At 43.5% G+C, this 26,486-nt stretch overlaps 3 protein-coding genes across 3 annotated transcripts; 2 read left to right on the top strand and 1 right to left on the bottom strand.

Moving 5' to 3' along the window:
* Nucleotides 1-4,142: 4,142 nt before the first annotated feature.
* Nucleotides 4,143-7,538, top strand: ATP5MF (ATP synthase membrane subunit f). Its single transcript, XM_032230146.1, has 4 exons — nucleotides 4,143-4,244; nucleotides 5,488-5,595; nucleotides 5,838-5,954; nucleotides 7,382-7,538. The coding sequence occupies exons 1-4, from the start codon at nucleotides 4,229-4,231 to the stop codon at nucleotides 7,408-7,410; spliced, it is 270 nt and encodes an 89-aa protein (XP_032086037.1). The 5' UTR covers nucleotides 4,143-4,228; the 3' UTR covers nucleotides 7,411-7,538.
* A 1,045-nt stretch (nucleotides 7,539-8,583) lies between these two features.
* Nucleotides 8,584-18,046, bottom strand: CPSF4 (cleavage and polyadenylation specific factor 4). Its single transcript, XM_032231262.1, has 8 exons — nucleotides 17,763-18,046; nucleotides 17,571-17,621; nucleotides 14,845-14,997; nucleotides 12,627-12,722; nucleotides 12,146-12,239; nucleotides 11,426-11,498; nucleotides 10,080-10,250; nucleotides 8,584-9,034 (listed from the first exon to the last, which is right to left on the bottom strand). The coding sequence occupies exons 1-8, from the start codon at nucleotides 17,863-17,865 to the stop codon at nucleotides 8,966-8,968; spliced, it is 810 nt and encodes a 269-aa protein (XP_032087153.1). The 5' UTR covers nucleotides 17,866-18,046; the 3' UTR covers nucleotides 8,584-8,965.
* Nucleotides 18,047-18,293: 247 nt separating this feature from the next.
* On the top strand, nucleotides 18,294-26,096 carry PTCD1 (pentatricopeptide repeat domain 1). The gene is made up of 9 exons (XM_032231208.1): nucleotides 18,294-18,528; nucleotides 18,934-19,580; nucleotides 20,274-20,414; nucleotides 21,853-22,071; nucleotides 23,108-23,209; nucleotides 23,403-24,158; nucleotides 24,916-25,032; nucleotides 25,222-25,404; nucleotides 25,739-26,096. Exons 2-9 carry the CDS (start codon nucleotides 19,083-19,085, stop codon nucleotides 25,922-25,924), a joined length of 2,202 nt encoding a protein of 733 aa, XP_032087099.1. The 5' UTR covers nucleotides 18,294-18,528; nucleotides 18,934-19,082; the 3' UTR covers nucleotides 25,925-26,096.
* The last annotated feature ends 390 nt before the right edge of the window (nucleotides 26,097-26,486 follow it).

Here is a 26,486-nt window from a genome sequence, read left to right as displayed (position 1 = left end):
AAGCCAGTGTTGTTTCTGCTTTGCCGGAGAACCTCTAACCCCATATTGCAAAAAAAGACAATCATGCTAGAGACCCAGAGGGTTCTGGAAAGAGGAGAAAGGGCGAGCATGCATACAGGTCATGGGGAGAGGCTGGCCAGCCCCGATGGAAATCACATTTTTTGTTATTATTATTATTATTACTTATTATTTCCATCACATCTGAGTCTTTTGACTTGAAGGACAAGGATTGATTCCAACAGCTGCTTCTTCGAGTCCTTGTAGCCACCAGCTTATATCCCCAGGAGAAATATCTGCCACCTCTTATTCAAGCACCTTCCATGTTTCTAAGCATCAAGGTCTTCTCCTGCAAGGATGGCTGCCTTCACGTTACATCTCAAATATATGCGCTTTAACATCATTATTCATGTTCCCAAGGAACTGCCTTAATTGTTGTGGAAGTTATAGATGTTTCATCGCTCAAGGCTTTCAAGAAGAGGTTGGACTCCCATTTTGTTTTGACCCAAGGGCATGAAACAAACTCCTGGTCCCAACAAAAACCCCTTTTATTAATTCACTGTGAATTCTGCTCATTCACAAAGTCTTTCAAGGGACGATTTATAGTCACAGACCTTCTCTGGCTTGGAGAGCTGCCAGGCTGATGTCTGCAAAATTTGGCAAGGAGTCTCGGAGAGTCACGAACCAATGAAGCGAACTAATGGTCTCCTGCAAACTCCACTCCCCTTTCGCTCCTCTTTTATTTCCTCTGGGAGGGGCCATTCATCGTCCACCTGTGGCCTTACTCCCAAGTCGACCCCTGTTCTTTAGCTGTTCCCTTCGTCTGGCCACTCTGCGCATGCGCACACTGGGAACAGGCTCCAGCTGTTCCTCTGCCTCACTGAGGTCTGACTCCGAAGGCAGCTGATAACTGGCATACGGCCCTGGTCTCCTCTCTGCCTCCGACACAGAGCCCTCATCAGAGCCTTCCCCAGACTCCAGGACTGGCCCACGTTCCTCCCCAACCTCCTCACTGTCCGAATCTGCTGGCCACTGGTGGCCACCACAGGACATGAGTATCTATCATAAGGACACAGGCATCTCTCAGCCTGCAAAAGATACGTGAAATTACTCAAGAATCTTAAAAGTCCTATTTCTTGGGCAGACTCTTGACTCTCCACAGGTTGAAACTACAGTTCCCAGCCTCCTTGGCAGTCAGCTAGGCTGTTGGGAATCATAGTTAAATAAAACTCTGGCGTTTAGGTTCTCAACCCTTGAAGAAACAGCAGCCTCTGATCAGCGTTTTTCTTTGAAAGGTAGGGATGGTTGATTATTATTCATCCAATGGGACAATTATTTCTGAATACAGATTGCTAAACGAGACTGACACCTTCTGGGCTCTTCTGAAATGGCTGCTTGCGAAATGACAGCCAGTTCTTGATTTGTGACCAAAACTGGAATGGGAACATCTGTCATTAAGCAAGGTAGCCATTAAGTAAATTGCACCTAATTTTATGACTTTTTGCCTTAGTCATTACATGAATCGCCGTAGTCATTAAGCAAATCCCGCTGCCCCCCCCTGGCATTACTGGCCAAGGGCTGCCTCGGAAAGTTAAGTTTAAGTTTAAGTTTAATTTTATTTATATGCCGCCCTATTCCCAAAAAGGGACTCAGGGCGGCGAACAACTTAAACGGGCAAGGGAAACATGCAAGTACAAAATAGACATTTAAAATGACCAACAACCACACCTGTCGAGAGGGGAAGGGAACTCATCAACCCCAGGCCTGCCGACACAGCCAGGTTTTAACGGCTTTTCGGAAAGCAGGGAGAGAGGTGAGGGTCCGAATCTCCGTGGGGAGTTCGTTCCAAAGGGCCGGAGCTGCAACAGAGAAGGCCCTCCCCCGGGTCGTAGCCAGATGGCATTGGCTAGTGGATGGGACCCGGAGGAGGCCGACGCTGTGCGATCTAATGGGTCTTTGGGAGGTAATTGGCAGCAGGCGGTCTCTCAAGTACCCAGGTCCAATACCATGAAGGGCTTTATAAGTGATAACTAGCACCTTGAAGCGTATCCGGAGACTGATTGGGAGCCAATGCAGCTCGCGGAGGATAGGTGTAACGTGGGTGTATCGAGGTACATCCACAATCGCTCGCGCGGCCGCATTCTGGACCAGTTGAAGTCTCCGAATGCTCTTCAAGGGCTGCCCCAGTCGCAGATGTTGATCATATGACTCCAGGACACCACAGCCAAAAGGCCAGTATTGATCAAGTGACTGCAGGAGTTACTGCAACCGTTATAAGTGCAAGAAAATATCCTTTTTTTCAACACTATCATGACTTCGAACAGTTCTGAAACCCAACAAGACAGACGCAGACTTCAGAGGATAATCAAAACTGCAGATAACAACACAATTACTGCCATCCTGCCTTCCGTGAAAATATCTACAGACCCCTGGCATCCTGGGCATAAATTGTTTCAACTCCTACCCTCAAAACGACGCTACAGAGCACTGCACACCAAGACAATTAGACACAAGGACAGTTTTTCCCCCATGCCATCACTCTGCTAAACAATTCCGTCAACACTGTCAAACTATTCACTAAGTCTGCATTACTATTAGTCTTCTCATTGTTCCTATCGCCCATCTCCTCCCACTTATGAACTGCAGGACTGTAACTTTGCTGCTTGTATCCTTACAATTAATATTGATATTGGTTCCTGGTTTCTTATTTGTAGCCTAGGACTATCATTAAGTGTTGTACTTTATGATTCGTGACGAATGTATCTTTTCTTTTTATGTACAACGAGAGCATCTGCACCAAAGACAAATTCCTTGTGTGCCCAACCACACTTGGCCGATAAAGAATTCTATTCTATTCTAAACGAATGGTCATAAATCCAGAACTACATGTGCATGGTTGCAACTCATTTATCAAGTGCGCAAATAGCAATAGCAATAGCAGTTAGACTTATATACCGCTTCATAGGGCTTTCAGCCCTCTCTAAGCGGTTTACAGAGTCAGTATATTGCCCCCAACAACAATCCGGGTCCTCATTTTACCCACCTCGGAAGGATGGAAGGCTGAGTCAACCTTGAGCCGGTGAGATTAGAACCGCTGAACTGCAGATAACAGTCAGCTGAAGTGGCCTGCAGTACTGCACCCTAACCACTGCGCCACCTCGGCTTCCTTTGCTAACAAATGTTGGATTCCTAAAGGATCTCCTGCCCCAAATTCATGTCATTTTCAGGGCAGCCACATGGAAAGAAGAAAAGTATGACCGGAATCTACAGCTAGTCCTCGGCTTACGACCATAACTGAGCCCGAAGATTCTGTTGTTAAGTGAGCTTTGTCCCGTTTTATGACCTTCCACGCCACAGTTGTTAAGTGAATCCTTGTAATGGTTGAGTTAGCAACCTGGTTGTTAAGTGAATCTGGCCTCCCCATGAATTTTGTTTGTCAGAAGGTCCCCAAAGGGGACACAGCCAAGGGTCATAAATATGAATCAGTTGCCAAGCATCTGAGTTTTAATCACATGAGTCTGGGCACCCCGGAAAGGTCGTAGCTGTGTAAAACAGGTCCTAAGTCCCTTTTTTTTCAGTTCTGTTGTAATTTTGAACGGTCACTAAATGAACTCTTGTAGTTCGAAGACTACGTGCATTTTGCACAGATGCATTGGGAATAATTAAGGGCTGTAGAACTACTGGAAGCAACTGCTAGATGGCAGCAAAATTAAATATACTTTTTGGGGTATCTCTTGGGCGGCATCTAGTGGCTGATTGATTTTTGCATGCAAGATCACACAATTTAATATCAAACAATCCAACCCAGACACCCCCTCCCGCCAAAGAAGGATAAAAATATGAATATGGACCCATGCGGAGAAAACTCTGAGAATATCCCACACACATCGGCAATTCTAATAATTCTAATAATTAATTTTAATAATTTTAAATTTAATTCTAATTTATTTTTAAATTTAATTTAATGTTAAAATGTAAAAGTAGGGAAGGGGAAATCTAGGCAGAAGAAGAGAATGCAAACGCTATCATAAGGCTCTTAAATTAAAGTATGAAGTGGTTTAAATCTATTAAATTAACGCTATTAAAAAGCGAATGGAAGAAAGAAAGAAAGAAACTTTGCAACCCTCCTCGCCCCGCCCCTCACTTAGCTCCGCCCAGGAGGTCCACGCGCGTGCGCGTGCGATCTCTTTCCCGGCATCCTTTGCGGGCGGATCTCTTGAGCAGCCGCAAGATGGCGGAGAAACCCGGTGAGTCTTTCTCCGGGGCGGGAGAAGCCAAGGTGACCCCCCGCCAGGCTTTCTGGACCCCTGAAAGTCGCCTTTTTCCCCCACAGATAAGCCGGCGGTGGCAACCCGGAGGCGCTTGAGATGGTAGCAACCATGAGCCCCGCCGGCTGGGACTGATGGGCTTTGGAGTCCAGGGCGGGTGGGGGGGGGCAGCAGGGGTAGCTTTTGTTTCCATCCCCCCCCCACCCCAATTTCTATGTTGCTCACGCCCTAAAATGCGGGGGAGGGGGGAAATATATGGCTTGCAATCGTTGGAAGGGGAAAAATAGGATTTTTAAAATGAAAAATATATTTAAATGTTACTTTGATTTCTTAAATTTCTCCCACTCCATTGGCTTGGGGTGCAGAGAAGGAGGTTAAGCTGCAGAAGCGTAGGATCTCTTTGACAGGATCTAATTTGTTTTTTTCCCCCTGTCTCTAAAAGGGACATAAATCTATATGAGTCTTTATTGATTAGCTTTCGGGCTATATCGAAGGGCAAAGTTCCAGAAACAAATTATTACTACAATTTGACGCAGGCAATTTAAAAATGCAACTGGATAAAATACCATTTAAAATGAAATTGGAATAAAATACCATTTAAAATGGAATTGGAATAAAAATACAGTCTAAAATGATATTGGAATAGAATACAATCATTTAAGATATAGATAAAAGTATGATATTATTATATTTTGGTGTCATCCCCTGCAATCTACCCCAATCAGTCCCACCTAGGCATATCTCAACTGAACCATTTTGTTTAAGGATTGTGCTGTGTTCAATGTTATTTTCAGATTCTGGCCGCACATAAGGTAAGTTGTTTTGACAGGGGGATCCCAGTGGGTCCTTCGTTTGGTATATGGACCAAGGCACCTGTCCCTCACCCCTTTATACAAGCAACAATCACTTAGGATGTGTGCCAGGTCTTCTCCCTCTGCCACCGTGCAAATGCAGAGATGCTCATTGTAGGGTATATTTTTAAATGTTTAGCCTCCCGTGTCGTTTGCAAGCTGTAACTGGCTGGCTTTACTGACTTTAATTTCCATCTCAGTATAATGTAACAGAGAGATTAGTTACAAAGAAAAGGGAATGTTTTGTTCTGCTGATGAGTGACTTAAACGGGGATAACAATCGTAAATTACATGGATCATTTTTGGTGATCATTCCTTAAATGTTGGATTCCTTCCCTTCATGTTTTGTGGTCCTTTTTTTTTTTTTTTAGTACCTATTAAAGATTTGAGGCTTCTGGATGTGAAACTGGGTCAGCTTCCCACTTGGTTGGCATCGCTCAATTACACCCCCAGAGCTTTTCTGGAATCATGCAAGAGAGGTTAGTATTTTGGAAAAAAATCTTACATTGTGTGTGTGTGTGAGAGAGAGAGGGGGGGGGAGAGAGAGAGAGAGAGTGTATTCCTTAGGAATTTACAAGATGCCTATTGGAATTTCCATCTCTCTCTCTCTCTCTCTACATCTGCATCGATAATGCTATGGCTAGAATATCTGTGGCTAAGAATATATGCGGCTAGTCAAGCCATTACTCTGACTTTTAAGATGGGTTTCCACTTTGATTAGGCCACAACAGGTTCTACTCAAAATACTGGGAACCGAAGAGATGTGGCATCACCGGTCCTGCCATGTTGTTATCAGCTTACGTGGTTTTCAGCTACTACTTAGTGTATGATCACCTCAGTAAGTAAAATGTTTCGTTTTTTTTTTATTACATGTTCACACAATGTGCCAAGATTCTGTAATGAGTTGATGTTTTGGGCCGTGTTCAAGGGCTCGCTGCCACATCTGGATACAGCAGAACCAACTTACAAAAAAACAGACAAATATGGGTTCGAAACCAGTTTTGTTTTTAAGCTCTGGTCCCTGCAAGTGGAGAGGGGTGGACAGATTCACATGACACAAGCAAAACACGAGAAACTGCTTGCGATGAAATAGCCAAACATGCAGCCCTACACGGGGAGAATGAAGCCACACCAAATTATGGCTTTATTGTTGAAGAGATGCCAGGTGGTGTGGCAGCCTAAGGCACAGTTCTTGTTGAGCATTGCATGAGTTTGTGAGGTCGGTAGGCATTATAGAGCCGAGGTGGTGCAGTGGTTAGGGTGCAGTACTGCAGGCCACTTCAGCTGACTGTTATCTGCAGTTCAGCAGTTCTAATCTCACCGGCTCAAGGTTGACTCAGCCTTCCATCCTTCCGAGGTGGGTGAAATGAGGACCCAGACTGTGGGGGCGATATGCTGACTTTGTAAACCGCTTAGAGGGGGCTGAAAGCCCTATGAAGCGGTATATAAGTCTAACTGCTATTGCTATTGATCCGGGATAATTTATTTAGTTCTATCCACTGCAGTTAAATGCATTGGCCAAATTCAGTTTCTAGGACTTCTACACGCTACTTCGCCTAACTTCAGACAGGCCTTATAATCTGATAGAACAGGCGGCAAGGTTTTCTCTGAGATTGTACAGGTAGTCCTCAGTTTATGACCACAACCCAGCCCAAAATTTCTGCCCCTAATTGAGACATTTGTTGCGTGAGTTTTGCCCCAATTTACAACCTTTCTCGCCACAGTTAAGTGGATCACCGCAGTTATTAAATTAGCAACGCAATTGTTCAGTGAATCTGGCTTCCCTTTCCTTGACTTGCCAGAAGGTTGCAAAAGGGAATCACGTGACCTTGCAACAGCCATAAATATGAGTCAGTTGCTGCCAGGCATCTGAATTTTGATCGTGTGACCACAGGAAGGCTGCAAAGGTCGTAAGTGTGAAAAACAGCTTTGAATGGTCAGTAATTGAACTGTTGTAAGTCGAGGACTACCTGTAGCTACAAAATACCTTCTGCCAAGTACTGGGTAAAATCTGTATTCCCAGAAACCTGGTAACTGCAAGCAACAAGAATTGGACTCTTAAGATTGTACTTCCATCCCCTCCCCTTCTCTCCCCCCCCCCCCCTGCAAATCACTCAGTGGAATAGCAGGAATATTCAGCATTCAATTACCTTATTTGTAAACTTAATTGGCTATATGTACAAAAGTTTAAAAGAAAAGCTAACTTCTGTTTGAGAATTTTTAAAGAAAACTGCAACCTAACCAAAACTGGTTCTGATTATTTAGAGGAAGAACGCTGGAGAAAATACCACTAAGATTCCACCGACAAGAATACAAGTTTCTCTTGCTGTGATCATTTCAACCACAGGCAACTGACTTCTGTATTTCTCTTACAAAGTATCCGATGTATGCCGAGACCAATAATAAAATAATTCAATCTGTGTCTGGTAGAACTAATTTCAAACGCTAGAAGACAGATGAGTGCGGATATAATAGACCTTTCTTTAAAATTATAAAAAGTATTGAAGATACTAATACTAGCTTCACCAAGATCTGAAATGTTAATAACAATCTTTTTTTTAAAAAATGGCAGTTTTTTTCTTTTACTCGATTAAAAAATGCTAAGCTTTGTGTCTGGAATGCCTAGAAAATATACATCAATTTGGATTTTCAGAATAATTCAGTTTCGTGACTGGAATTAGTCTTCCAGGCCAACTTAATGACAAAATATTCTGCAGTGGAGGTCTTTTAAAGAATGGGTTTTTACAGAGAGTTTTGTTTTTCTTGTTTTCTTTTTTAAGCTTTCAATTGATTTAAGGATTTTGGATATCAGATTATTATGTTCCTAGGGAACTTTTGATCATTTTTAGTATTAAATGAAAATTGCATTACAGTGGCACATAGTTTGGATCGCTTTCAGAATGAAGGAAAGATTTGGTTTTCCCATAAACCTAACACTGCTTTTCATAATTTGGAGTTTTTTGTCTGTATTTGTTCAGCCACCAACAATCTTAAAGTACAAACTATAGGTAAAAGGTAAAGGTTTCCCTTGCATGAGCTAGTCATTCCCAACTCTAGGGGGCGGTGCTTATCTCTGTTTTAAAGCCGAAGAGCCAGCGCTGTCCGAAGTCATGTGGCCGGTATGACTCAATGCCAAAGGCGCACCGAACACTGTTCCCTTCCCACCAAAGGTGGTTCCTATTTTTCTACTCACATTTTTAACGTGCTTTCAAACTGCAAGGTTGGCAGAAGCTGGGACAAGTCACAGGAGCTCACTCAGTTATGCGGCGCTAGGGATTCAAACCGCCGAACTGCCAACCTTTCTGATCGACAAGCTCAGCATCTTAGCCACTGAGCCATCGCATCCCAAATATACAAACTATACATGTAGACAAATGCAACTGGACCCACTCTTCTGACGAACAAGATGAATTCCATCTTGAATTAGCCTTCGGCCCAGACAAGGAACACAAAGATGCGGAACAAAGGAGAGGTGGGCAGTCGCTCACACACACATATTTATCATCTTCTGCCAAGGACGGTTGAAAGAACAGAACTAAACATTTTCGAAGGAGAAAGCTCCACCCTTTTGAACCAAAAATCCCTATCCCAGTTTTTTTTTTTTTCCTTTTAGAAGGCTTGTGTATTACCTTTGCTTCTTCAGGCTGTGAACAAGAGAGGCACTACGTTGTAGCCTTAAAAATTAAAAGGAAATACCAAAACAAAAAAGAGCAGTTGTAGATCAAGTAATCCTTTCACTGGCCAATCCTTTGGTGCAGGTATAAAAAAAAGGGTGGTTCAGTCATTCAAGAGGATACTAAGAGATAATTCGGCTCGTAAATGTATAAAAATGCTGTAAAGTCCGTTGGTTCATTGCCCACTAAGGAAAGCCAAATGTCCTTTGGTACATCTGTTGGCGTAATGTCCTTTTTCACCACACTAAGAAGAAGACGACAAAAACATTGTTGCTCGAAGTACACATATAACTCAGAGATTTTAACGAATCCTTTAATCTGAATATTCACAATTGCTCTTTCCCCCCCCCTAAATAGTCCATTCTGAAAGAACAGACTTAGAAACATCAACACCTGCCTTTTTCAAAATAATAATCTAATAGTGAAAAATCAATGAATTGTTGCTGTTTTATATCCTGTTGTTTGCATTTGGACAGACAGCACACATGTACATGGGCATGGAAACTTCACATCCATGTGGCTAAACTTGGCACTGCCGTAACTACTTGAGAGAAAGCTATGGCATACAACACTGTTCCACCAAAATGCGTTGATGTTTTCAAGCCAACACTTTCCAGCCCATTCTATTATTAGCCTTCATTCCCCATTGTCTACATTCCATTACAATCCTACAGATTTTTTTAAAGCATTCATGTATGGGGGATCATACTTTTCTCACTTTTCACAAAGCAGGCAAATGTGTCATTTCTCAAATTTTATGTTCCGGAACCGGAGGGGAATATCCCATGTTCAAAGAGTGAAAACACACGTAATCATCGTGCCGGCTCCAGAATTCAGGGCTGGCAAGTGGAACTGCACAAATCGGCCTCCCACTCCCCCTGCACAGCCCCTCCCCTCATAAAACTCAGCCTTAGGCAGCTTAAAGGTAAAGGTTCCCCTCGCACATATGTGCTAGTCATTCCCGACTCTAGGGGGCCGTGCTCATCTCAGTTTCAAAGCCGAAGAGCCAGTGCTGTCCGAAGATGCCTCCGTGGTCACGTGGCCGGCATGACTAAATGCCGAAGGAAGCACGGAACGCTGTTCCCTTTCCACCAAAGGTGGTTCCTATTTTTCTACTTGCATTTTTTTATGTGCTCTTGAACTGCTAGGTTGGCAGAAGCTGGGACAAGTCACGGGAGCTCACTCCGTTTACGCGATGCTAAGGATTTGAACTGCTGACCTTTCTGATCAACAAGCTCAGTGTCTGAGCAACTGAGCCACCACGTCCCTTCTTAGGCAGTTTACCTTACCTTATAACAGGTGACTTGTTCCAGGGGGCGTGGTCCTCTGTTCCCTATGCTGTTGTTTTGGGACTGCATGACCCCAATGACCTGTGGGGTCCTTTGTTGGTTTGGGGAAGACTTCTGACTCGTCAGCTGGATGAGAGAGGAGGACCTTTGCAATGGCGTGTTGTTGTTTTGCTGAAAAGGCAAAGCAGCCTGTACAATACGTATTACACACCTTAGCAGTTTTCTCTACCCTCTTTTCCCAATAATAAGACTTCCCCGGATAATAAGCCCAATTGGGCTTTTGAGCACATGCGCTAAAATAAACCCTTCCCGAAAATATTGCAACACAGCAACAGCCGTGCGGTGACCACGCTCACCACCTCCTGCACCTCAAAAATAATAAGACCTCCCCGAAAATAAGGCCAAATGCTTATTTCGGGGGTCGAAAGAAAATAAAACACGGTATTCAGACAGCGCAAGGGAAACATTGTGAGATCTTTCAACCTCCCCCTAAATTTGCGGTCCTGGGACCTACCATGTGATCAGACTCCCCCCCCCCCCAAAAGCACCCTTTAACTGATGATGGTGGGACTTTCAATCTCTACCTCAAAAGGTATCAATCAGAATCGAGCTAGAAGGGACCTTGGAGGTCTTCTAGTCCAACCCCCTGCTCAAGCAGGAGACCCTATGCTATTTCAGACAGGTGACCGTACAATCTCTTAAAAACCTCCAGTGATGAAGCCCCCACAACTTCTGGGGGGCAAGCTCTTGCACTTATTAATTGTCCTGTCAGGAAATTTCTCCTTAATTCCAGGTTGCTTCTCTCCTTGATTAACTAATCCATTCATTGTTTCTTGTCCTCCCTTCTGGTGCTTTGGAAAATAAGTTAACCACCACCATCCCCCTTTTTTTTGGCAGTCCCTCAAATACTGGAATACCACTACTATGTCACCCCTGGTCCTTCTTTTCTCTAGACTGGCCATACCCAAATCCTGCAAGCTCAAGAAAGAAGCGATGAAATGTGGTTATTTTAAACATTTCCAATGCTGTATTCCCTTAGAGGAGAATAATAATATTTTCCTATACGGTGTTAGAATCCTGGGGGATTTTGATTGTAATATTATCTGTGGCTTTGGCCTCTGCTTGCAGTGCCCTTAATTAAAAGTACACGATAAAATTAACTACTACTACTCCCTTGAGTGTCAGTGGTCCATTTCTCTTCCCCTCTGCAAATCATCTGTAACAGGAAAAGCATCTCTAGCATCAACAAACGCACGCAGTTGAACTATTCAAACAGTTCTCTTTAAGTTGAATCTTCAAGCGTGAACGGCCTACCGAAGCAGCTGAAAAAGCAGGGGGGGGCTTACTTTTTGTTGTGGCTGCGTCGGGGGCGGTAGCGGCGGCTGCTCTGTCGTTCCCATAGGAAGTTCAAACCGAGGACTGTTTTTCAAAAGAAAAAGGACATATGCGTATGGAAAGAGAGGGAGACCAAACTGATAAAAAAAGAAATCCGCTTTTGGGATTCTAACTCTCCCAGGAATACTTTTAAGCTTAGCTTCAGAAATAAACCCCCTTTTAAAATGTGACTTTTGCTTTTCTTCATTCTATGAGAAAAAGCTCTAGTAATGCAATGTATGTGATGGTGTTGTATTACTAATTGTAATCATCAAAACAATAAAAAAGCAAAAGTTAGAATATTTTGGATAGGGGATGCGACACCTGGAAAAATACAGCATCCTTCACTTAATCCTCCAAGGAAAGATTGAAGGCAAAGGAGGTCCAGGCAGAAGAAGAACATCATCATGCCTTCAAAATCTAAGGGTTTGGACAAAACTCAACAGTACTTTTTTGTGCGGCTGTTGATAAAAATAGGATCGCCAACATCCAATGACGGATATGGCACAAGAAGAAAATACACTGCTTTATAGGTACAGAAACTCTAATAATCAGCTAAGCGTTAAAGAGGGTGAATGAGGGACACCATGAGACTTCAGCTTGAAGATTTCAGGAAGGGTTTGGAAAGGGCACACACCTATGTGGCTTAATAACAGGTGGAGAATTCTAGGACAGATCTGGGAAATACTCACTGCATGAATTTGCACGCAGGGCCTTCGGGACAGAAGCCTACCAGGTAATTCACACAAATAACGCGCCGTGTGTGTCTGTGTCTGCAGAGAGGACCTACAACACAAAACGCAAGGCACGTAAAAGGATTGTGCAAGACACGCAAACCCCTTTCTCACCCCCCCCCCAATACTAATCTCATCCAAGCCAAACTTAAGTTTTCAAAACAGCAAGAGGGGCTCAAATTCAGACCATTCTCTCTAACTACCCCCTTTTCCCTTGTCTTTTGTGAGCCGCCCGGAGTCCTCCGGGAATGGGCGGCATACAAGACAAATAAATAAATAAATAAATAAATAAATACATACATACATACATACATACAATGTTTTCATGTTTTTCTTCAAAAGGGAAGACAGGTTTTTCAAAGAGCCAAATGTCAACTCAGAGGCTTTTGCAAGCTCTGTCTCCAAGGCAAGCACGGCTATCAACAAGTTGGATACCTACCGTGTTTGCAGAAACCTCGGTCGTACCAAGGGCAGTCTTTGATTTTAGATTCTGGGTCGATGTGCAGGAATGGACATTCCTTGTTGCTGCATTCCCCTGCAACAGACAGTCAACAGCTTCAGCCCACCGAGCCGTCAACGCACTTTCAAGAACAGTTGCGAAGTGTTAAGAAAGCCAGGTGCTTCTTTATGACCGCCGTCTACACTAGCGGTTCTCAACCTGTGGGTCACGACCCCTTTGGGAATCAAATAACCTTTTCACAGGGGTCACCGAGGAGCCTCCCGCGGAGAGGCTGGCGAGAAGCCGGCCCGAAGGGAAGGAGCGGCTCGGATTCCCTGTGCGGTGGAAGGAGAGGTGCCAGAAGACTGACGGGCTTCCCAGCAGAATATATAAATTTCTCCTGAAGCATAAAATGGAAGAGGAAATGCGAAAGAACAAATGATAAAATGGGCACAGAACTTTGGCTATAATATTGAATGGGATAAATGAGAAAATTTTGGGGGAACAAACTTAAAAATGACACTATCAGTTGCATACAAGGAAAATCAGTACAAAATGTTTTACAGATGGCACCTGGCACCAACAAGGTTAGCTAAAATCTCAACAAATACCTCCCCCAAAATGCTGGAGATGTGAATCAATACATGGAACATACTACCAGTTGTGGTGGACCTGTGAGGAGGCTAAAAATTTTTGGAAAAGGATCGAACAACTTTATTTGAATTTGCTATCATGTTCAGTGAGAAAGAAAGAAAAAGAAAGAGGGAAAGGGAAGGAAAGAAAGGAAGGAAAAAGAGAAAGGGAGAGGAAAAATAGAGAAAAATAGAAATGAGAGGGAGGGGGAGAGAAGAGAGAGAGTCCCTATTCCCATAGAAAACACTGAGCCATGAAACCTGGGTAGGCATGGGTGTGTGTGTCATGTGACTGGTGGGAGTGATGTTGAGTTGGTCACACCCACCCAGGTTTTGTGGCTCCCGGTGTTTTCTTTTCTGTGGGAAACAGATCCAAATGGCTGTTTGAGTGTTTAAGATTGCCAGCCCCTGTGCTACACCATGCTTCAAGACAAAATTTCATTTATTTGTAATTAGAAAACATTTCACAGTATATGATTACATATTGTTTTTGTGATTAATCATTATGCTTTAATGATGTTCAATTTATAGCAATAAAAATACATCCTGCATATCAGATATTTACATTACGGTTCATAACAGTAGCAAAATTACAGTTACATAGTAGCAACGAAAATAATTTTATGGTTGGGGGTCACCACAACATGAGGAACTGCATTAAAGGGTCGTGGCATTAGGAAGGTAGAGAACCACTGATCTACACCCATGATGGTGAACCTCTGGCACACATGCCACAGGTGGCACAGAGCCCTCTGCGGGCACGCAATCCGTTGCCCAGCTCAGCTCCACCACGCATGTGCGCGCGCCTCCTTCCGGGCAGCTGATTTTTAGGTCTGCCGCGCATGTGGGAGATGTGTGCGCATGCACGGGAGTCATGTCAGGCTTCAGGGAGGGTCTCCGGAGCCTGGGAGAGGCCGTTTTTGTCCTCCCACAGGCTTGAGGAAAGCCTCTGGAGCCTGGGGACAGCAAAAATGCCCCTCCCAAGCACAGGGATGGGGGATTTGCACACGTGTGCATGGGGTGGGATCACGTGTGCATGCGCAGGTGGTGGGGTGCATTGCACTGTGAGTGTGAACACGCATGCACGATTTCGGCACGTGAGGACAAAAAGGTTAGCCATTACCGATCTATGCCTTTCATCCTCAGCCTTTTGAAATACAACATTTAATGAGCTAAACTTGCAGATGTACACATTCCATAGCAGGAGTGTAAAGAAACTGATAATTTAAACATTAAGAACCATATCAAAAAGTGAAAGCAAGCACGCTCCCAGTGCACGACTGACTGCACACCAACCATTTGCTCTATTAACATTCAAAATGCCTAATCAAAATGTCACCAAAGGGTAGCATAGCCAATAGACCAACTTACAAACCAATGCGCAACTGGTCAAACTCTCATTTCTTCCATCACCATCTCAAGTCACTGAAACTTGAGATTGTAAAACTCGTTGTTGTAAAGTTTCCTAGAACAATGGATGAAATGGATTCCACTGTGGTACACTACAGAACACACACGCACACACACACACAGCGAGCAAAAGTCAAGATTAAATAGCAGCTATTCATTATTACATTGGCCCTTACCGTATTTTGAATAGAAGTAACATTCTGGCATCTTGGTCATGTCATATTCGTGCAAGAATTCACACTGGTCCCCTTTTTTGCACAGGCCTCGTAACCAGTGTTTACAAACCACTGTCTTTTCACCACTGATGTGCCGAAATGGACACATCCCTCCTGCCGGGGGGGGAACAAAAGGAGATATAAAATCTGGCAAGGAATCAATACAAAATGCCTCTACGCTCTATTGCCTTAATTTGCAGACTTAAAACACAACAGCTACAAGCAATAGTTAATAATATGTATTTAAAAAAATTATAAGGCATTCATTTGGTAAATACAGCCTCTCTACAATAAGGCTTCTTAGGGCAATACAATGACCATAACTTACCATGTTTTAAGACTAACTTATGCTATGACATTTTGACATACAATTTTTATTCTGACAGCTCAATGTGTAAACCAAGATTTTAAAAATGATGCCTAGAATCATGGGCAATTTCTCCTCCCTCCTTATAAAATATTATTAATTTCCGTAATTATTTTCTTGGGGGGGGGGGAAGCAACTTTGGGGACAACCATGATCTTGGATGACTGAGAAACTCTATAGACAATCCTCCATTCTCTTTCAGTCTTCCAATGTGTGTGTATACATACATACATACATACATACATATATACATACATGGTACGCTGATTTAACTGCTGCGGATAGGAAGGCACCTCCAGAGAATGATCAAGTAACCATTGGTTGCCCTCTAACACCACTGGCTGACTTCGCCAGGCCTCGCTGCTTTAGCAGAGTAAGGAAGATACTCAGAGATGATTCACACCCTCGTCAGTGTCTTTTCGCACTTCTACCATCGGGCAGAAGACATCAAAGCATAGCCAGCCAAACAAATAAGATTTAAAAATAGTTGCTATCCTTGGGCTGTCAGACTCTTAAACACAACCACAATCACTCCACGCACACGCAGAAATGTGCAACTAGTTTTTTTCCCAATTACTTGCATTGTTAAGGTTTTTGAATTCAGCTCAGAATCTGATAATTCCAATGAAGCTCTGAACACGAGGCTACTGATAATTAGTTTTTATTTTCTGCAGGAAGCAAAAAGCATTTTTGTCTCCCATCTTAACAGAGCAGGCAGAGAGAGAGAAAAAACAGGCGCGAGCCTCCCCATCCACTCATGAAAAAAACTTTTTGTCAAACTTCTTATAGTCTTTGCACAGATCGTCATAGTGCTAGAAACATTATTTCATGTTAACGCAAACCTCGTGATTTTTCTCAGCGCACTGAAAACAATCGACTTTAGAAGAGGAAAGGAATACATTTTCTGGCATATAAGACAGAGCTTCGTTAGGGAATGCTGAACACACATTTCCAGTTGCAAGCGTGGTTGTTTTACAGAATCCACTTGTTACTTTACTAAGGCTAAGCTTGGCAATTGGCCTAAAAGTTTTTTATCTATGAAGTTGGCACGTTAGGTGACAATGGAGCTTCTCTCAACAGCAATTTAACAAAAGCTGAATTAGGTTACACTCCGTGTATCATCTAATCCTTCAGGCATCCTTTCACTACTTATGTTGTTTGTATTTGTAGTCATGGATTGCACCAGTGAGGCTAAAACCAATTTCGTTGTATTTATGTTGCAAATGACAATAAAGGCTAGACTACTGTACTACTACAATATACCGTTTTTCTTTCTCCTCCAACCCCCACAATTACTTGCATATGGATTATTCTTTATACTATTTATGTTGTTTGTATTTGTAGTCATGGATTGCACCAGTGAGTATAAACCAATTTCGTTGTATTTATGTTGTAGAATGACAATAAAGGCTAGACTACTGTACTAGTACAATATACGTTTTTTTCTTTTTCCTCCACTCCCCCACAATTACTTGCATAGGGATTATTCTTTATATTATTTATGTTGTTTGTATTTGTAGTCATGGATTGCACCAGTGAGTATAAACCAATTTCGTTGTATTTATGTTGTAGAATGACAATAAAGACTAGACTACTGTACTACTACAATATACCGTTTTTCTTTCTCCTCCAACCCCCACAATTACTTGCATAGGGATTATTCTTTATATTATTTATGTTGTTTGTATTTGTAGTCATGGATTGCACCAGTGAGTATAAACCAATTTCGTTGTATTTATGTTGTAGAATGACAATAAAGGCTAGACTACTGTACTAGTACAATATACCGTTTTTCTTTCTCCTCCAACCCCCCCCCCCACAATTACTTGCATAGGGATTATTCTTTATACTATTTATGTTGTTTGTATTTGTAGTCATGGATTGCACCAGTGAGTATAAACCAATTTCGTTGTATTCATGATGTACAATGACAATAAAGGCTAGACTACTGTACTACTACAATATACCGTTTTTCTTTCTCCTCCAACCCCCCCCCCAATTACTTGCATATGGATTATTCTTTATACTATTTATGTTGTTTGTATTGTACCAGTGAGGCTAAAACCAATTTCGTATTTATGTTGTAGAATGACAATAAAGGCTAGACTACTGTACTACTACAATATACCGTTTTTCTTTCTCCTCCAAACCCCACAATTACTTGCATATAGATTATTCTTTATACTATTTATGTTGTTTATATTTGTAGTCATGGACTGCAGCAGTGAGGCTAAAACCAATTTCGTTGTATACGGGACGTACAATGACAATAAAGGCTAGACTACTGTACTACTACAATATACCTGCAGCCGCAGCTTACCTTTCCCACATGCTGCCTTCAAAAAGAAATCACAGACCGCAGCCCCGGACTCTGCGAAGAAAGAAGCACAAGGGAGGTCTCCATATCGCTGAATAACTGAATATTAAATACAGGTTAATGGGATTTTTTAAATGGTCAGGGCTGTGGGGGGGGGAGGGGAAGGCCTCAGGACGAGCCCCCCTCATCACGTACTGTCCATGCCCGGGAAGGGCAGCGGCTGGGCGCCCAGCTGCTGCTCCACCGCGATCTCCAAGTCGAACTTGATGTGGTCCACGCTGGCGATCAGCTCCTGCATGGCGGCGGCGGGGAGGGAGGCCGCGAAGAAGCCGGCCGAGAAACGGGAGCGAAAAAGGGTCCGTCACCGGCGGCGCTGAGGGGGGAGGGGGAAAAAGCGCGGGTTGGGGGAGGGGAAGGAAGGAAGGATGGGAGGAGGAGGCGGCGCGCGCCGCCCGGACGGGCCAATCAGCGCACGGGCCCCGCGCGCAAGGCAGGCTGGGAGTCGCGTCTCTGCGCGCAAGGCAGGCTGGGGAGTCGCGTCGCGTGGCGTCACATCTCGCGTGGAGCCAATGGAGCAGCGAGGAGGGGTGTTTTTCCCCCCCCCCATCCCCACCCCTCCCTCCCCTCAGGCTGCAGGCCAATCCAAAGGAGGCCCCGTTCTGATTGGGCGATGGAAAAGGGAAAGTGAGGGGGGAGCAGGGAAGGGAAGCCGGCCTGAGGAGAAGCTCCGCCCTCTAGTGGGCGGAGCGATCGGGAGATTGACAGAAGCGCGAGGAGCGAAGGCGCTGGGAGGACAGTTGGCGGCCTGAGTGGGCCGCTCTGAGAGGAATTTAATATATATATATATATATATATACCCAAACTCTGTTTATTAATCTAATTTCGCTCCCGCCTTTCCTTCAGGAGCTCGCTTCTCCCTCCCTTTTGCTTCCACACATCCCCTCAACAACAACCCTCCAAGGTAGGCCGCCAGGTCAGGGACAGAGAGAAAGAAGGTGCGAAGGACAGGCCCAAAGCCTCCCAAATTTGCTTCTGGTTTGGAGATGGGTTTGAGGCCTTCAAGGCCTCCAGATGTTGTGGGTGCTCCATCCCTGGAGGCTTTTAAGGAGAGATTGGGCAACCATTTGTTTGAAATGGTAGAGGGTCTCCTGCTTGAGCAAGGGGATGGACTAGAAGACCTCCTGGGTCCCTCCCAGCTCGATCCTGATTCCTTCCCTCGGGAGTCTAGAAGGACCTTGATTAAAAAAATATGATTTAAATGCCCTTAAAGGTTTTCCTTTAATGTAATGTATCATGTAATGCTTGTCTGTTCATCTTTTAGCTGTATTGTTTAAATCATGAATGGAATGTTTTCTTTTATTTGTAGGATGACTCCTGCCAAATGTATCCTTGCTACTTCGGCTGATTTTCCCAGGAAAGCAGATGCCGCTTTTGAATTGCGGTCCTGATTCCTTCCATCTGGATTTCAGCTCTCTCATCTGAAGATAAGAAAGAAAAAAGAAAGAGAAAGGCGAAATGACGACAGTTTCTTCCCGCATGTGCCGGGGCTTCTCTGCAGTATTTACCCAAAGAGGGTCGGTCTGTCCTTGGTTTTGTTCCGTACACCGTTTCAGAGACATTCCTGGAAGAAAAAAATGGATATGGCCTCCAAGCCCACAACCCACAGCTTTCCTTCTGGACCGGAGGCTGATTAGCACGTCCCTGCCAGTCTATAAATTGCACAAGAGAGATTTGGAGGAGATGGCAAGATCGTCGGAAGCGCTTTCTAAAGAGGAGGAAGAAGAGGAGACATTTGATGCTGATGAAAGCTTTGGGTTGTTAACTCAGAAATATCCCCCCAAGCCCTTTTCTCAAGCGGCATCGGCTGATTTTCACAACTTGCATCGCCAAACCAAAAAAGAAGAGGAGGAGGAAGACGAGGAGGAGGAACTAGAAATAAAACCCAGACGGGGTCGAAGGAATACCCCATACTGGTATTTTTTGCAGTGCAAAGCATTGATAAAGGCAAATAAGGTCATTACTTTGCCTATGTTCTTCTGCCTTTTTTTTTAAAGGTGGGGATGGAGGGAATAATGAATGGCCTGGAAGGATAAGGAAAGATCTGTTTGTTTGTTTATTGATTTATTAGATTGTTTTTTATCCCACCTTCATTATTTTATAAGCAGCTCAAGGTGAAAAAGCATTCCTAATACTCCTTCCTCCTATTTGGTGCCCAAAATGTAGTCATGTGATGTTTGTGTGCATGCAGTGAGTAGTGCAGTGGCCTAGAGGTGGGACTCTTGCCTCCCAATCGGGAGGCTGTGAGTTCGATCCTAGAAAGAGGCAGATTATTTCTCTCTCTGGGCACAATGAGAATATATCTTCTGAACAAAACTCTGCATTGGCGACAGGAAGGGCATCCAGCCAGTAAAACACTGTGCTGGCTCCATTCAGTTGCCCAAACTCCACCTGACAAGGAATTACGAGGTCATTAGATGATGATAATGATGATGTGTGCGTGCAGCCATCGGAAGTCTGGATTAAATTTTTCAACCGCTCGGTCATAACTGCAAGTGGTCGCTAAGCAATGCATTGTTAAGCAAGGATTCCCTGTATTTACCCCAACGTTTTGCCTCATTGCGATTTTGCTAGTTCTGGCTTCTTGGAACTTGTTCAGCCTTGTGGGGTTTCGCAGTTAACCCTCTTCCTTGACCCTCTTCTCTGCAGCTGGCCGAGGCTCTTGAGCTCTTTGAGGTACAGATGCTGAAGGAAGAACATCTCTGGCCGGAGGAGTTCAACTACACGGTGCTGATTGGTGGATGTGGCAGGGTTGGGTACCTGAAGAAGGCCTTTCGGCTCTACAATGATGTAAATACCCCCAGTTTCTTTCAAAGGGGATTTTTGTCAAGGGGGTGGGGCTTGATTTAAAGGAATAAGGAAAAAAATGACTGCTTAAAATCCGTGGTTGGAGGGATCTAAAGAACTAATTCCCTCACCCCGGTCAAACCATTCACTAAGGCTGCATTACTATTACTATTAGATCCCCCCCATCTCCTCCCACTTATGACTGCTGGACTGTAACTTTGTTGCTTGTATCCTTACAATTTATATTGATATTGTTCCCTGATTGCTTATTTGTACCCTATGACTATCATTAAGTGTTGTACCTTATGATTCTTGACGAATGCATTTTGTCTTTTGTGTACACTGAGAGCATCTGCACCAAGACAAATTCCTTGTGTGTCCAATCACACTTGGCCAATAAAGAATTCTATTCTATTCTAATTGGAACCCTTAATTGATGTGTCATTTCGCACTGAAATGCCCTCCTTTTTTTTTTCAAATATATTTTTAAATATATTTTTATTTTCAAAACAAACATACAAATCCTCCTTCTTTACGTACTGTAGAAAGTGTATCAGTTGGTTACAAAAGGCTTTTGTGCATCTCTTCCAACATCATCATTGAGCCGAGGTGGCACAGTGGTTAGAGTGCAGTACTGCAGGCCACTTCAGCTGACTGCTATCTGTAGTTCGGCGGTTCAAGTCCCACCAGCTCAAGGTTGACTCCGCCTTCCATCCTTCCGAGGTGGGTGAAATGAGGACCAAGAATGTGGGAGCAATATGCTGACTCTGTAAACCGCTTAGAGAGGGCTGAAAGCCCTATGAAGCGGTATATAAGTCTAACTGCTATTGCTGTTGCTATCATCAAATATAATTCATATTAACTCTAATATCTTAACTCAGATGTTTATTATATTACCATCATTATACCTCCACTTTTATTTGACTACGATTATTTAAACGTCCTTCATCATAAAATATACCAAGATTTAATACATAATTACATACTGGCATTTCATTTACTTATTTATAAAATCCTCCATTAACATTAAATCCTCATATCCTATTCTAGCTAAACATCCATAATATTTAATATCAAAATTTTCTAATCCTCCTTTCCAAATCCCTGTTTACAATTTACATCCAATTCCCTTATATTATACCCAAACATATATAAACTCCCTCCTATGCATCCTAAGCAAGACTGCAAATTTGCTTGCCAATACTGCATTTGTCTTATTCCTGCGGTTTGACATGGAGTTACTCATTTTATGCTCTTGTTTCTAATCCGTCGAGGAAGTCTTTACGATATTCCCTCAACAACAACCCTTTCTAAGTTTGTGCATGTAAATGACGCCCATCCTTACAAATACTTTGAAAGCCTCCATTCTAAACGATGTGTAGTTGCAAAGACGACAGATTCCTTGCTGAAACTTTTCTCTTGTTACGTTATGGGGAGGCAGATGAAAAAGCGAGGCCTGACGCCGACGATTGCCACCTACACGGCCCTCTTCAACGCCTGCGCGGAGACGCCCTGGAAAGACAGTGGTCTGCAGAGCGCTCTTAAGTTGCGACAGGAACTGACCCAAAAAGGCATCGAGTTGAATCCAATTGCATATCGCGCTTTGTTGAAATGCTGTGCTCTGTGTTGTGATCTCCGCATGTGCTTGGATATATTAAAGGTAAAAAGAAAAACAAAAAGGGATTGTTGGTGTAAATTTATAATTGTTTGCAAAACTGTATCAGCTGCCTTAGAAACCTCATACTCAAAATATGACATAAATCACCATAATAATAATTTATATGCTGCTTGACTGCAGGTATAAATAAACCGTGTCATATTCCACAAAGGTTTTAACAAGAAGCTTAAGAGGACTTTCTGAGGTTGCAAGTTGGAGCAGTGATTGTTATGACATATATCCTTTGGAACTCATTGTTGTTCTGCCTACTTTGGAATAGTCTGTATAAACCAGAAAAGAAACTCTTGGTTGTTTGCAAAGAAATGGATGGTGGGTTCCTAGAAATGTGCTGATTTTTTTCTGGTCTTCACAAGATTAAAATTATGGCAGGATCCACATGTTGCAGTATAGCCACTTATCAGGTTTATAAAATATCAGAAAGTTCGGCGGTTCGAATCTCTAGCACCGCGTAACGGAATAAGCTCCCATTACGTGTCCCAGATTCTGCCAACCTAGTAGTTCGAAAGCAGGTAAAAAAATGCAAGTAGAAAAATAGGAACCACCTTTGGTGGGAAGGGAACAGCGTTCTGTGCACCTTCAGCATTGAGTCATGCTGGTCACATGACCACAGACGTCTTCGGACAGCGCTGGCTCTTCAGCTTTGAAATGGAGATGAGCACCGCCCCCTAGAGTCGGGAAGGACTAGCACATATGTGCGAGGGGAACCTTTACTTTTAAAATATCCCTGCTTCACAAAACATACTAAGCTAAAACCAGACAAAGCATAGGGTGGTTTAGTAGAGTTGGTGAAAACAGTCAGAAGATGGTATTTTGTTGCCTAAGGCATATCAGTTCCAGATTTACAGGTGGCCTTAGCCTGTTCATTTTGATCCTTATTTTTTTGTAAAAAAAAAACAAAGTTATGGCAAATTTCTTAAGATCTATTTCCTGGGAATGCTACATATGGATTACAGAACAACGGATCTTTTGTTACATGTTTACATTGAAGAGTAATTATGGACTCCTTACCTTTCCTCAGGAAATGGTGGGAAACGGCCATCAACTCACCACAGATACTTTCAACGTCCTGCTCATGGGATGTATAAGCGACAAAGAGAATGGATTCCGCTATGCTTTACAGGTCTGTTTTCTGCCCTTTCCTCCCTTCCAATGGTGGGCACAAACCAAGCTCTTTCTGCCCTCCCCAGTGCATGCTGACTGGGGAATTCTGGGAGCTGAAGTCCGCCCCCTCTTAAAGATGTCCAAGCTGAGAAACACTGACTTGGATGGGCGTGTATAAGTTGATGATCGGTGCTGTTGTTGTTTTTAAACAGGTTTGGCAGCAGATGGCAAAGCTGAACCTCAAACCTGATCTGTACACTTACAATTTGATGCTGTCAGCTGCCAAATACTGTGGCATTGGTGACTCTGAGGTAGCTTCTCAATTGCTACTAAGACCCTCAGAGAAACGCCCAACTCACCTGAGGCTGAATTCTGGCAGAGAGCAAGGCACAAAGGCTCGCAGGAAGAAAATAGCTAACGTTCCATCTTCAATATTATCAGATGTCGAAGCTCTGGAAAGAAATATGTTCCCAGGAGACAATCCAAAAACTGAGGGGCCAGAAAGAAACCGAGGTGATGCCAAGGACATCGCAAAACCGAAGCCAAGCGCTCAATCCGATTTATCAGAATGCGATACAGACGGGAGTTTGGTGATCTCTGAGCAGCACCAGTCGGTTCCGGAATCCCTAGCGGGAAACGCCTTCTCGGAGGCTGCCATTCCCCTCCCTAACTTGCTAGATTTCCAGAGTCCAGCCCCACATGTGGTTTCCTTTGGGACGGTGGCAACGCCCTCCGACCGACTGGCTCTGATGGGAAACATGGAAGGTTTCTTAAAAAAAATGAAGGACGACAAGGTGGCGGGGAACATTCGGACGTTCATATTGTTGGCCGAAAACGTGGAACTCAACAGCCCATCCGAATCGTCGTTGCTGGCCGTCATGGAAGAGAACAACGTGAAACCAGACGTGGCTTTTTTTAACACGTTGATCAGAAAAAAGAGCAAGAAAGCCGACCTGGAAGCGGCAAAGGTAAGATCGTCCCTTTCTGGGTATGTATTGTGGCCTGACAGCGGAGCTGGCAGCAGAGTTGGAGAGTGAGGAGGTCGGGGAGGATCATGGGCCAGTCCTGGAGGCTGGGGAAGGCTCGGACGAGGGCTCTGCATTAGAGGTAGAGATGGGGGGCAAGACTATCTGGCAGTTCTCAGCTGCCTTCAGAACTAGACAGCAGTGAGGCAGAGGAACAGCTGGAGCCTGTTCCCCATGTGCGCATGTGCAGAGCTGCCAGAAGAAAAGAAGAGCTAAGAAATCAGGGTAGACTTGGGAATAATGTCACAGGTGGACGGTGAATGGCCCCTCCCATAGAAAACAAAAGAGGAGCGAAAGGGGAGGGGGCTTTTGCAGGAAACAATTTGTTCGTTTGGTCGTTAGATTTGTTTCAAGAGTGTGAAGATCTGTCCATGAATCCCAGAGACTCTGTGCCCAGTCTTTCCTTGCACATCGCCTCATTTGGAAAATATTTACATGGCAACTTTCCAAGATAGATAAGGTCTGTGCTCATAAATACTCCTTTGAAAGACTGTTTGCCAGGCCTTTGCTGAATGCGAATGAGAGGAATTCGTATTCGTTTCATAAAAGGGGTTTCATTGGGACCAGGACTCTGCCTCTTGCTTTTTGGGGAAATTCACTCAGAACAGTATGGATCACTATTATGGGAGCGCTGCATTAGCCACTGCATATTTTAGAGAATTATACAGTTCTGTTTAATACAGTCTTTTTCAATTTACAGAGCTTGCTGCCTTTAATGTTGCAAAGCGGACTTTCGCCGGACCTGTACACATTTTGTAACTTAGCCATCGCCTGCCGCAAATACAAGGAAGGGATGCAGTTACTGTCAGACATGAAGGTACAAAATAGTCCAATTGTGTTTTAGAAGACACATGTGAAATTCCAAATTTTGAGGCACTAATTTTCCGCCTTGAAATATTTGCTGTTGCTTCAGTCCTCGCCTAGATTCGAACCGAGGCAGAGCTATGTTCTTTCTTCTTCACAGCCGCCTTTGTCTCAATTTTTTTTTTGTGTGCATTCATTTCAGCGCTCTGGAATAAAACCCAATGTGCAGATCTACGGGGCGCTGATCAACGCAGCCGTGAAGCGACTGAATTACACTTACCTCATAGAGATCCTTAAAGACATGAGCAAGAATCAGGTGGCTCCAAATGAAGTCATTCTTAACGTCCTGGAGTTTGCAGCCCAGTATCCTCCTAATTATGATAAGGTAAGATGATCCTTATGGGATGCGGTGGCTCAGTGGCTAAGACACTGAGCTAGTTGACCAGAAAGGTTGGCAGTTCGAATTCCTAGCTTAAGTTTTGCAGAGATCAGCCTGGCAGCTCTCCAAGCCAGATAAGGTCTGTGACCGTAAATCCTCCCTGGAAAGACTTTGCTGGATGTGAATGAGCAGAATTCATAGTCAATTAATAAAAGGGGTTTTTTTTATCGGGACAAGGAGTTTGCTTCCTGCTCTCGGGAAGCTTCAGTCAGAACATGTCCGACTCTATTCTGATGCAAGGTGTGCTTTTAATAGCTTGCATTCATTTTTCTTCTTGCAGTACCAGAAAAAGGATCATTATCTTGAGAAAATTGATGGCTTCCGAGCTTTCTATTTCCAATGGCTTAAATGGATGCCTGGGGAAGAAACACCACACCCTTGGACAAGATACCGATATAAGAATGTGGCACAAAGCAAAGATGGCACCAAGCTGGAACAAGATCAGGGCAGCCAGGAGCTAAAATAAACCAAATATTGGCCATTCGTTATGGGATGCTGGAACGTTTTTTTAAATTGCTTTAATTCTGTACGTATCTCTTCACATGAACCGTAAATTAACCCCTAGGTGTATATACAACTGCAACCCAAATTTATGTGGAACAGTAATATAGTGTCTAATAAATACAATTTTTCTATTACCAATTCTTATTGGAAGTGATTAAATCTATTGTTCTGTTCACACTCTAAAGGAAAGCTTATACTTGTTTTGTAGTTATTGTGCTAGTCTTATCTCTAAGCCATTTTATTAGCTAGGGAATTCTGGGAGTTGAAGTCCACACATCTTCAATTCACCAAGGTTGAGAGATAATGGTTACAACTCTTCAAAGGAAAATTAGCAACCAAAGCAGTGTTTGAAAGTACAGGTAACGCTGAGCAACATTTGGTGCCAAGATTCCTAACAATTTCTGGGAACATCAATAGAGAAAACCTAAGAGACTATATAGATATACTTTTGGTAACTAAATAAAATTGGGCTTCAGCGAAGATTCCCAAAGTAAGAGATATTTTCTACCCTTTCGCTATCCTGC

The sequence above is a fragment of the Thamnophis elegans genome, chromosome 14 (assembly GCF_009769535.1).
Source record: "Thamnophis elegans isolate rThaEle1 chromosome 14, rThaEle1.pri, whole genome shotgun sequence".
NCBI lineage: Eukaryota > Metazoa > Chordata > Lepidosauria > Squamata > Colubridae > Thamnophis > Thamnophis elegans.
The sequence above is the reverse complement of the archived record's forward strand: the minus strand, read 5'-3'. Positions and strand labels throughout refer to the sequence as shown.